At 38.6% G+C, this 12,675-nt stretch overlaps 1 protein-coding gene across 9 annotated transcripts in view; it reads left to right on the top strand.

The window, feature by feature from the left end:
- PHKB (phosphorylase kinase regulatory subunit beta) overlaps positions 1–12,675 on the top strand; it is a 142,000-nt gene that overhangs the window by 23,256 nt on the left and 106,069 nt on the right. For all 9 annotated transcript variants that reach the window (XM_081015503.1, XM_081015504.1, XM_081015507.1 and 6 more), the window contains one exon: positions 2,229–2,367. In XM_081015503.1, coding sequence (XP_080871629.1) covers positions 2,229–2,367 — 139 coding nt within the window. The remainder of the gene's footprint in view (positions 1–2,228; positions 2,368–12,675) is intronic.

The raw sequence follows: 12,675 nt of genomic DNA, 5'->3' as shown, positions 1-12,675 counted from the left end.
TTGCTACCAGTCTTGGCTCCTTTGACATGTGGCGTTGTGTTTCTCATTTCATGCAAAGAGTGTGAGGGAACGTTCTTCCACCTCTGGTTCTTCCACCTCTGGTGGACTTGCCCTAAAGTGAAGGCGTTCTAAGTGAAGGCGTTCTGGGAAATGATTTATAATGAACTGAAAAAGGTATTTAAATATACCTTCACTAAGAAACCAGAGGCTTTCCTTTTGGGTATTGTCGGCCAAGGGGTGGCAAAGAAGGACCAGACATTTTTTATGTATGCAACAACAGCAGCAAGGATACTTCTCGCAAAACATTGGAAAACTCAAGATCTACCCACACTGGAAGAATGGCAGATACAACTGATAGACTATATGGAACTGGCTGAAATGACCGGCAGAATCCGTGACCTGGGAGAAGAGAGGATTGAGGAGGACTGGAAGAAATTTAAGAACTATTTACAAAAGTATTGTAATTTGAGTGAATGCTAAATAAGATGCTAGATCAAAATAACTGAGCACCACTTAATTTAGAAGTTTTTAAGAAAATAAGTAAGACTGTGAAATTTAGCTCCTTCTGAGAATTATAAGACTATGAAATATAGAAGGGATATAAGAATTTAAATAAGATGATAAATTGCTGACAAAATGTTACAACGATGAAAGTGGGAGCGGGAGATGTGAGGAAGTCCAAAGAAAATGTGAAAATATGTTAAGATCAATGTTATATTGCTTATTATGTTTATTTTTATTGTAAAACCTAATAAATTGCTTTTAAAAAAAAAAAGACATGTGGCGTTGTGAAATTGTGACAATACCCACTTGGATGTTGTTGTGATAAAGCAATGAAACACGAGTGCTCCTAGGGAAATAACACCAAGGACTGCAGGGCTTTTTTGCCTCTTTCTTCTCAGCGCAGTGGATTGCATCCCACCCCAAGTTACTCCCAATGGTGATATGGGACATGGTGTTGTGGCAGGAGGGGCTACAAGCAGAGGAGGAAATCAGAAGAAATTGGGGATCTGTTTCTCCAATTCAGATAGCACAAGAAGCTCTTTGGAGCCCAGTTGTAATGATGTTGTTATTATTTGAGAAACAGCATATTCAGACAAACACGTTTTTCCTTCTCTGAGCAAGATTCCAGTTCATTTTACATTCTATATTACATTAAATAAATCCATCATTGTTTTTCATCTGTCTCCCAATATAGAAGTTATAAAATGACCTTCTAAAGTAGTAATGGGCTGTTCTTGGAACCTGTAGCCTAGTTAAAATAAACTTTAAAATACTATTGGTAGAACTTCCTTGAGAATAATTAAAATTTATGGTTTTCATTGCTTGTAGGCATTTTATATAAATACTGAATAAAAGTTTACTTGTAAAGAGAGAAGGGACTGAAGACTATCCACAGAGTAAAAAATATTTTTATTTTAATTTCCCCCCAGAAGCCATAATTGAACCATAAATAGCTTTCACATGGAAGGGCATTTCTTCAGTATTCTGTTCTGAGGTACCAGTATAATGCTCTTAATGTGATTGTTCAATAACTAAACTCTCTATAAAGCATAAAAAGTGGAAGAATCTAAACTAAAGGTGTTATAAAGAGGATAGTAAGATTACATTAAACTAGAAACACAAACTGGATAAAACAGACATAGACATGGCCAACTCTGCACCTGACGCATTGTAAAAGATTTTTTATTTTTTTTGCTACTGGGCAGGATGAGCAAGTGTTAAGGAGGATTTTGCCTCTTATTAGGTGTTGGGGTATACTAAAATATGTGGTATAATGGCAGTTTGTTTCCATGCAGAGTTCCAAAGGAACTGGGAGTTGTAGCTTTGTTCAGGGACTGAAAATTCTGTGATAGCATTCTCTAGGCATCTCATAGAACTAGTGTCCTCAGGGTTCCTTGAGGGGATGCTATCACAGTTAAACTGCTTTTTGTAGTGTAGACAAAGCCTAGGAACAGCAGTCAACAGATGTTGCCAAGAACAGATCCAGAGCAAAAGGCACAAAGAAAAAACAATAGAGAAACATGGGGAAATGGTGAAAACTGACATTCAGTTTTGTATGTGCATCTTTTCCCTTGCAACATCATTAACTTATTTATTTTTTCTCACTTTTCCTTTTCCATGTTATCTGGTTTTTGCAGGTCGTATTCCTTTGTTTAAAAATACTGTACTTTCTGAAACTGGAATAAATTTGAAGTAATAGTAATAATTGTTGTTTATCTTGGCAGTCAAGTCAACAGTGTTACGTTTCCAAAGTCCAACCACTGGCCTCTTTCCTACGAAAACACTGGGCGACAACCAAAGGGCAAAAGTACATGACAGTCTTTACTGCGCTGCCTGCGCCTGGGCCCTGGCACTTGCATACAGGTAAAAATGGATGAGTTCTTGTTTGTGTGGTCCAATGCACTTAAGTTACTAGTCCACTAAAATGTTTAGTGACCAGCCTTCCTTCCTTCTTATGCTAAAAAGGCATTTGTGGCAATGGAGTGGAGTGGGGGGTGGGGTGGGCAGCCACCACAAAGCTTTGTAAAATTTATATGCACTATGTCTCAGGTTGTTGTATTATAATCATTGTCTTTTGCCCGGCAAACCTTAGCAACCCAGAATCCCCTCACTAGATTTTAGCATCACTTTTATCCAGGGAAAATCATTAAGGTCAACCACCTTGGCTTCTGTAAGCAGTAGCGGTCATTCTTTTTTTATTTTTAAATGATATTTATTGAAAATTTTAAAATTACAAAAGAGAATAAAAAAGAAAAAAAGAAAGAAAAAACAAAGAAAAGACAAACCACAGTCAAACAATACAAATTAATAAAAATCAAAATCAAAAAATAACACGACACAATTAAAAAACAAAAATATGCCACAAACATTTAAAAACAAATCCAATATTCTCATAGCTTTAACTGTCATTACCTTCTTTCTTTGACCTCCTCCTCCTCCCTTTTTTTGTATCCTGATTATTAATTGTCACAGCAAATCCTTTCCATATTTCATAATATTCTGTCATTACTTTACCTTAATCTATTTTAATCTTATCTTACTATGAAAACCTTAAAACTTAAAACTTAAATCTTATTTTTACCAATTTCTCATAACCATAATATTATTACATAATTCTTTAAACATTTTTGCTAAAGCCAAATAATTTCATTCCAACATTTTTCTAATTTGCTAAAGCCAAATAATTTCATTCCAACATTCATCAATTTTATAAAACAATCATAATAAAAGAAATAACAATCCAATCTTCATCCAGCGTCTCTTCCTCCTGGACCCGGGTTTTGTCAGTCCTTTCTATCCCATCAATCTAGCGCATTAACCTGGTAACCTTATGTCCGAGGCCCTTAAGTCTCTTCCATGTCCCTTCTGCAGCTCTTCTTCATATTTATAGCTATATTTTCCTTTATCTCCTACTTCTTTCACTCTTGGGAACTCTAGCTTGACAATGCTTTTGATCCTTCTCGACAAATCAGCCCCTTTTCCATAGTCCCCACTAAGTTCCATGTGGTATTTAAGAACATGTTTCAAAATCCCTCCAAAATTAAGAGCCCCCACAACCCCAAACATCTCACGGCCCATTGCCAGACTCGAAAAGTCCAAACCTCCCTGCATAGGGGGGTCTATCCAACCCCCCATTTCCAAACCAAACCAAACTTTATCTTTCCAAATCTGGCTTTTTCCAAGTTCATTTATCAAATCCAAGAATTCATGTTCCTGCTGGGCCGCAGCTCCCTCCATCCCTGGCGCCCAAGATTCAGCAACATCCTCTTCCCTCATCTGTTCTGTCAGGGCACACTCCTGATCTAATTCCTGGGTGGGCTCTATATAATATCCCACTGCCTGTCCAAAATTTCTAATCACATCAGTCATAAAATCCATCTTCTCATGTAGCTGTTCCAGTAGGGCACTTGTTTTACAGAAAGCACTCAACAGAGCTTCTGAATACATTGTCCTGCAAGGTCAGAAGACTATTCCCACGATCGTAATCTGTAACAGCTGCGAGCTTCCCGATTCAAAATTGGTTACAGTTTCACAGGCTCCCTCTAGGGGAAAGACTTCTGCTTGTTCTTTTCTTTTAAAAACAAGTCTAACAACAAAGTTTCCTTTTTCAGATATTTTGTCAATATTTGTTCCTTTAAAATGCGAAGGGGAACAATGGAATCACTATGTATCTCTTCCTTTAGCTAACTGTCAAAAACGTTTGTCTCTGGTCAATGAGCTTCAAAGAACGTCAGTCCTGACACCCCGCTCCAGGATCAAGACGGTGGAAAGTTACTTTACTTTACACTCACTTCTGCAGGTTTAAACAGTCCAGAAAAAATCCTCCCTCTTCTCCTGCTTCCGAAGGGGGTTCCACAATTTTAAATGATGAAAGTTAATCCTTTAGAAACGATTTTCAGAACTTTAGTTTGCTGTGTCTTTGCTTTAATCTATCTACAAAGAAACGGAAGGCTGACTTCCTGTTTAGACCTTCCCGTTTCAGTGCCAAATTAAGTTAAACTTTTAAGTCCAGTTTTCCTTTCTGCTCACAAATCCTTATTTAGAGTCCAATTGTCCGAAACTTAAGTACTCACGGGTGGTTGTTTTAAAAGCCAAATTGTCCCAGGAAAAAGGCAGCGCTCTCCGGCAACGGCTGTGCGGCTTCGCTCCACGGAAGAAGCAGTTGACTCTCAGCACCGTGCCACTTCCCCCTCTTCACTCCGGAGCCCGTTAGTGGGTTCCTTTGCGGGTTGGGGGGGCGCTAAAGGTGCCCGCCGAGTCCCATGGTCACAGGCTTCATCCGCCTGTGATTTTTGAATGGGTCCCCGCTTCGCCGTAGTGGAAAAGACCCGATTCCCGTGGAGCTGGTCCCTCCAGTTCAGAGGGAGTCCGCCATTGCCGATGGCGCCACCCCGGAAGTCTAGTAGCAGTCATTCTTACATAGCTGATTGTTGGCTTGGCAATCTGCATCTTGCATCTAAAAATTCATGTTGCCTTTCCTCATTTTCAGTTTCTTGAGTCATTCTTGAGACCATTTCAGTAAGCACCAAGTAGCTAAACTATGCAGACTCACAGCAGTATACATCCTGTAATAAAACATTCAAAAGTAATATTTGAAAATACCCAAATAACTCAAAACACCCATTAAACTCTTTTACAACTGAATAAAACAGTTAATTTATGTAATTAATGTACATCATTATTATACATTGAAATTATTTGATCAGCAGAGTTCCATGCCAGTCATCAAAAACTGACCCCAATTTCTCCCCCATCCTTAATTATAGAGGCTGTTTCAGCAAATAGAGCTGCCTTGTCTGTCAAATATTGGCACTCTCTATGTAACAATAATATTAATTTTAAAAACACTCCAATAGTTCATTTTCTTAAAAGGAAAATAAAGCTTTTGAAAACCCTAATAGCTAGCACTTGATTTTCTAATCATAGTCTTGCAGCGCTACAGAATTGCTTCAATTTCAATCCTTTCTGTGTGTCTTGTGTGTGGGGATACTTTCCTATAGGAAAACTTAAGCATCTGGGTAGGGGAGAACTAGTGCAAACAGCTTGTGTGAACTAGTGATACATATATGTGTGACCTGGTCTTAAAAAAGGTAAAGGTACCCCTGCCCGTACGGGCCAGTCTTGACAGACTCTAGGGTTGTGCGCTCATCTCACTCTAGAGGCCGGGAGCCAGCGCTGTCCGCAGACACTTCCGGGTCACGTGGCCAGCGTGACGAAGCTGCTCCGGCGAACCGGCACCAGAGCAGCGCACAGAAACGCCGTTTACCTTCCCGCTAGTAAACGATCCCTATTTATCTACTTGCACCCGGGGGTGCTTTCGAACTGCTAGGTTGGCAGGCGCTGGGACCGAGCAACGGGAGCTCACTCCGCTGCGGGGATTCGAACCGCCGACCATGCGATCGGCAAGTCCTAGGCGCTGAGGTTTTACCCACAGCGCCACCCGCGTCCCTGACCTGGTCTTACACCCGGTCAAACTATTTGCCCAGGTTTGCCTGCTCTGTTTGGCAGTTGCTTGCCAGAGTCTTAAGCAGAGATATTTTGCGCGCTTTTCTGCTAGATCCTTCTCGCTTGAGATGCTGAGGGTTGCATTTTGGACCTTCTGCATGCAGTGCATGTGCTCTACCGCTGAGCTTTGGTCCCTCCCACACTTGGCAGATATACCTATTACATTGGGAGCATTAGTAGAATAGGTAGGCATTAATGTCTGCAGACTAATCTGACTTGATCATCCTCTGGCTTTCTACTACAAGTGCCACTGCATGTCCTCTGCCTCTTTATTAGAACGATTCAGCTTCCAGAAGTCTTCACCTCATTCCTTCCATGTAGTTTTTAGTTAGGCTTTCTGACTAACTAAAATTTAGGCTTCCATTGCTTCCATGTAGGCTTCCTGACTATTTCCTCCACGTGAAAATGTGGCAAAAGGGTCTGCCTTTACCACAATCAAGAGATGGGAAATGTGCTCCCTCTTTCCCCAGCCTTACACATAGGAGATACATTGGCACCAGTGTTAAATTTGGTTAAGCAGGTTCCACACCTAAGCAGAATTCTTAACCAGTGTTTTGGTCCAGTTGTATTCAGCAGTACTTTCCTTTGAGTGGATATGGTTAGGATTGTGTCGTATGAGTGTTTAAAAGGTTTAAATTGGTTTTTTGTTTGTTGTATAACTAATGTATCATGTATATTACTTTGTGAGGATATGTTCGTGAAAATCAAAATATAATTTATGAAATAAATAAATAGAACATTTCCTCCAGGTACCCTAGAGGGCTTTGTTTGTTTGTTTGTTTTGCAGGTGTTTATGTTTGCTTTCTTAGGTGGGTTCACATTCAGTTGTGGTGTCCCCCACCTGTAGCCCATTGTGTTGACACAAACAATGTATTTCTGAACAGAACCTGTTAAACCTTTTGAGTCAAAATGTGTCCTTGGGCAGCTCCTGCTGTTAATTCTTCCACCTATGTAAGAATGAATAAAAACAGCTTTGTTGTCTACACATAGTTGAAAGTTGTTGTTTTGTGTGATTTTGGCTCATTGGATATCTTTAGTGGTGCCTTGGTGCTAGAATTCAGAAATTAATGGCAAATTGAAATAATGGAAAACAACTCAGTCTTGAAAAAGGAGATGAACATATCAAATGGAAAGCAGAAATAAATGTATCATAATTAATGTATGATACTTTACTACATTGCATAATTAAATATGATGAAACTGTCTAAATTATAAATGATGAGCAATTGTAGCTATAGAAAGATTCATTATAGGGTGGTGTTACCATAGTAACTAGTGAGAATACTTTAAAATATGAATTAGTTTTACAGTGCATCAGTGTTCAATAAATATTTTTCATCTATAAAATAAGATCTATTTTAACCATAATTTTAATTCAAACCAAATTACCTCTCCAGGTGTATAAATTATGGAACAGAAGTTAACAAAATGAGATGCATAGGATGATAATTGAGCTGTGCAAGGGGTCCAGCATACCTTTCCCAAGTTTGGTGGTTTGTTTTCCTTTGAAGCAGTTCAGAGGACTAAATCACAGCTGTAGTAGTATTGGAGCTGCTACCCTGTGAGGTCTTCAGCTCTGAAAATGAATGCATCACTCAGGCAGGACCAGTAAGATGGTTTCTTGCCAAAGAATGTTGGAGGATGAGGGGCATTCATGTGAGAAGGAACCATCTCATTGACTCCACCTAGATGGTTCTTTTTTTCAGACACTCCCAGGGCAGCATAGGATTGTTCCTTGGGGAAGTGGTGGGCCTGAGCTGCTGCAGGTGGAGTTATTTGGGCCAGAGCATTCTATTTTTTTTTTTTTTAAAGCAATTTATTAAATTTTACAATAAAAATAAACATGATAAACAATGTAACATTGATCTTAACATATTTTCACATTTTCTTTGGACTTCCTCACATCTCCCGCTCCCATTTTCATCGTTGAAACATTTTGTCAGCAATTTATCATCTTATTTAAATTCTTATATCCCTTCTATATTTCATAATCATATAATTCTCAAAAGGAGCTAAATTTCACAGTCTTACTTATTTTCTTAAAAACTTCTAAATTTAGTGGTGCTCAGTTATTTTGATCTAGCATCTTATTTAGCATTCACTCAAGTTACAATACTTTTGTAAATAGTTCTTAAATTTCTTCCAGTCCTCCTCAATCCTCTCTTCTCCCAGGTCACGGATTCTGCCGGTCATTTCAGCCAGTTCCATGTAGTCTATCAGTTGTATCTGCCATTCTTCCAGTGTGGGTAGATCTTGAGTTTTCCAATGTTTTGCGAGAAGTATCCTTGCTGCTGTTGTTGCATACATAAAAAATGTCTGGTCCTTCTTTGCCACCCCTTGGCCGACAATACCCAAAAGGAAAGCCTCTGGTTTCTTAGTGAAGGTATATTTAAATACCTTTTTCAGTTCATTATAAATCATTTCCCAGAACGCCTTCACTTTAGGGCAAGTCCACCAGAGGTGGAAGAACGTTCCCTCACACTCTTTGCATTTCCAACACTTATTATCAGACAGGTGGTAAATTTTAGCAAGTTTGACTGGGGTCATATACCATCTATAAATCATTTTCATTACATTTTCTTTCAGGGCATTACATGCAGTAAATTTCAATCCATTACTCCACAACCTCTCCCAGTCCTCAAACATGATATTATGCCCAATGTCCTGTGCCCACCTTATCATAGCCGATTTAACCGTTTCGTCTTGTGTGTTCCATTTCAACAGCAAGTTATACATCCTTGAAAGTACCTTAATCTTTGGTTCTAACAATTCTGTTTCTAGTTTCGATTTCTCCACCTGGAACCCTAGTTTCTTATCATTTTTAAAAACTTCTTTAATCTGAGCGTAATGTAACCAATCTCGCACTTTGTCTTTCATTTTCTCCAGACTCTGCAATTTCCATTTGTCTCCATCCTTTTCTAGTATTTCCCAATATTTTGGCCATTTAGCCTCCATATTGGGTCTTTTTCGGGCCTTGGCTTCCAAAGGTGAAAGCCACCTTGGTGTTTTATTTTCCAGCAAGTCTTTATATTTTGTCCAGACATTAAACAATGATTTTCTGACAATATGGTTCTTAAAGGCCTTGTTTGCTTTAACCTTGTCATACCATAAATATGCATGCCATCCAAAGGTATTGTTAAACCCTTCCAAATCCAACACATCAGTGTCTTCAAGAAGTAGCCAGTCTTTTAGCCAGCAAAACGCTGCGGCTTCGTAATACAACTTTAAGTCTGGCAGGGCAAAGCCCCCTCTTTGTTTTGCATCGGTTAATATCTTAAACTTAATTCTGGGCTTTTTGCCCTGCCAGACAAACTTAGAAATGTCTCTCTGCCACTTCTGAAAGCACTCCGTTTTGTCCAAAACCTGAAGTGTTTGAAATAAGAACAACATCCTTGGCAATACATTCATCTTGATAGCAGCAATTCGGCCTAACAAAGAAAGTTTCAATTTTGACCAACTATCTAAGTCTCTCTTAATTTCTGTCCAACATTTTTCATAATTGTCCTTAAATAGACTTAGATTTTTTGCTGTTATGTTTACCCCTAGGTATTTTACTTTTTTAACCACATTAAGTTCCGTCTCATTCTGAAACCGTTCTGACTCTGTATTAGTCAAGTTTTTCCCCAAAACCTTAGTTTTCTGTTTATTTAATTTAAATCCAGCCACCCGACCAAAGTCATTAATCAGTTGTAATACTCTTTTCGTACTGGGCTCTGGCTTCTGCAAGGTCAAAACCAGGTCATCTGCAAAAGCTTTTAATTTATATTGTTTCTGACCGACCTGAATTCCTTCCACCAACTGATCCCTTCTAATCATGTTCAATAGCACTTCCAGAACCGAAATAAATAATAAAGGGGAGATAGGGCAACCTTGTCGTGTCCCTTTTTCAATTTTAAGCTCTTCTGTAACCACATTATTAATTATCAGTTTAGCTTTCTGTTCTGAATATATCGCCTCAATCCCATTCTCAAAACCCCGTCCCACTCCCATCTCTTTTAAATTTCCCATCATAAATTTCCAGGAGATATTGTCAAAGGCCTTCTCCGCATCTATAAAAATTAAAACTGCTTTTGTATTTATATCTGTTTGCAAAAGTTCCAAAATGTCAATAATGTTCCTTGTATTAGCAAACAGATGTCTTCCTGGGAGAAAGCCAGCCTGGTCCTTATGAATTACTTCATTTAAAACTTTTTTAAATCTATTTGCCAAAATGTCTGCAAATATTTTGTAATCCACATTTAAAAGAGAGATGGGACGGTAGTTCTTAAGTTGTGTCTTTTCAGCTTCCGACTTTGGTATTAATGTGATAAACGCTTCCTTCCACGACTCCGGTGCCCTCCTCCCCTCCATAATTTCATTGCTGACCTCCATCAAAGGTTGTATCAAATAGTCTTTCAATGTCTTATAGTACTTGGAGGTCAGCCCATCTGGTCCTGGAGATTTGCCAAGTTGCATGTTCTGGATAGCTTGTTCGATCTCCTGTCGTGTTATTTTAGAATTCAGGATTGTCCTATTTTCTTGTGACAATTTAGATAATCCGTTTTTTGCCAAAAATTGTTTAATCTCAACATCATCTTGCGGCCCTTGGGTGTATAATTTTTTGAAGTATCTCTGGAAACACTTTCTAATGTCCACTGGATTCTGGATGTTTTTTCCATCAACCTCTAAGTTTGTAACAGTATTTAATCTTTGTCTTCTCTTCAACTGCCAAGCTAGCAGTTTTCCACATTTATTCGCCGACTCAAACGTTTTTTGTTTCATTAATTTAACCTTCCATTCAATTTCCTGATTTATCAATTTAGAATATTGTGTTTGATAAAGTTTAATTTCTCTCAGAGTTGGCTGTGACTTCGGATTCACTCTTAATTTCTTCTCTAATTCTTTTATTTTATCCAAGATCTTATCTTTTTTCTCATTTTGTGTTCTTTTCTTCACTGCATTCTGTTGTATCAAGAATCCTCTCATTACAGCTTTGCTTGCGTCCCAGATTATTCTTTTTTCCACCATATTATTCATGTTTATCTCAAAATAGTCCTTCAAAACTTTTTGGGCCTTCTTGGTAATTTCCTGATCTCTAAACAAATTGTCATTCATCTTCCATCTAAAGGATCCAGTTGGTAATAGTGTCATATCCATCTTTACTGCATTGTGGTCGGAGCAGGTCTTTGGGCAGATTTCCACTTTTCTGACCTTAGGTGCCAGGCCTCTAGAAATCCATATTTGGTCGATTCTTGTCCAGGTCAGTTGGGCTTCAGAAAAGAATGTTCCCTCTCTTCCTAGTGGGTTCTTTGTCCTCCAAATGTCAATCAAATCCATATTGTCAATCATTTCAAAAAAGGTTTTAGGTAGTCTGCCGTCTTTTGTAACATTTTGACTTTGTGACTTGTCCATGTTAGTTGATACGACCCCATTCATATCTCCCATCATTATGATGTTGTTGTAGTCTAGATAGTCCAGCATTGTCTCCTGCAACTTCTTGTAAAATTCCGATTTCCCTTCATTAGGTGCATAAATTCCTAATATCAGCAGTTTCTCTCCTTGATATTGTATCTCAATAGCCAAAATTCTTCCATGTTCATCTTTAAATAGGAATTTAGGTGTCAGGCTCTCTTTTGCATATATCACTACGCCTCTCTTCTTAACTTTGTCCGAAGATACAAATTCCTGGCCCAATCTTTTATTTATTAACACTTTTCTGTGGAGCCTCGTCACATGTGTTTCTTGTAAACAAATAATGTCCAATTGTTCTTTTTTTAATATATGAAATATTTTCTTCCTTTTTTCCGGAATGTTACAACCATTAATATTCCAGCTCAACAGTTGCAGAGACATCCTGAACTATCTGGTTATTTTTCAAGGGGTGGTATCTTCTCAGGGTCTTCAGGTTCCACAGATGCTGATGTTGGTATTGGCGTTGCCTCAGGCCCAGAAGGTAGTTCAATTCTTTTTTGAAGGTCCTCTCCGTGTGTAGACAGGAATTTGTCTCTCTCTTCCAGTGTTCTCACTTTGACCTTTCTCCCTCTAAAGGTAAAAGATAATCCTTGAGGAAATTCCCACCTGAATGGAATTGCGTTGCTCCTTAGTAGTTTAACAAGTTCAGAATAGGCGGTTCTAAGGTCAAGCAGTAGTCTTGGGATATCTTTATAAATTTCAATTCTTCTATCCAACACCTCCAGTGATTTTACAAAGTGTAGTCCCAAAATCTTATCCCTTTCCTCCTTTGATCTCAATGTTATCAAACAGTCTCTGGGCCTCTCCTTCTTTATAAATCTTCCAAGTCTGAAAGCTGACACAATTTTAAAGTCCTTTTCTTCCAAGTTCCAGAACTTGGAGAATTCTTTGGTCAAAAACTCAGTTAGATGTCCTTCTTCTGCCTCTTGTAGTGATCTAATCCTTAAGTTGTTCTCACGGTTTCGCAGTTCTATCATCGAGAGATAAATCTGGTGTTCCCCAACTTGTTTAGTGAGTGGTCTTACCTCTTGCTCTAAATTTTCAAATCTTTGTCTGGTGTCCTCAGTCAATTTCCGATTTTCTGCTGAGGCCTCCGTTAGCTGTCCAATTGCTTGTGCATTCTGTACCACTTGTGTGGTTAATTTATTTAGACATTCTGTGTTTTTATCAATCTTTGCTGATTGCGCATCTGCTTTCTTGTCCAAAGCTTCCAAT

Source organism: Podarcis pityusensis (assembly GCF_964106645.2).
Source record: "Podarcis pityusensis genome assembly, chromosome: 8".
Lineage (NCBI taxonomy): Eukaryota > Metazoa > Chordata > Lepidosauria > Squamata > Lacertidae > Podarcis > Podarcis pityusensis.
The sequence above is the reverse complement of the archived record's forward strand: the minus strand, read 5'-3'. Positions and strand labels throughout refer to the sequence as shown.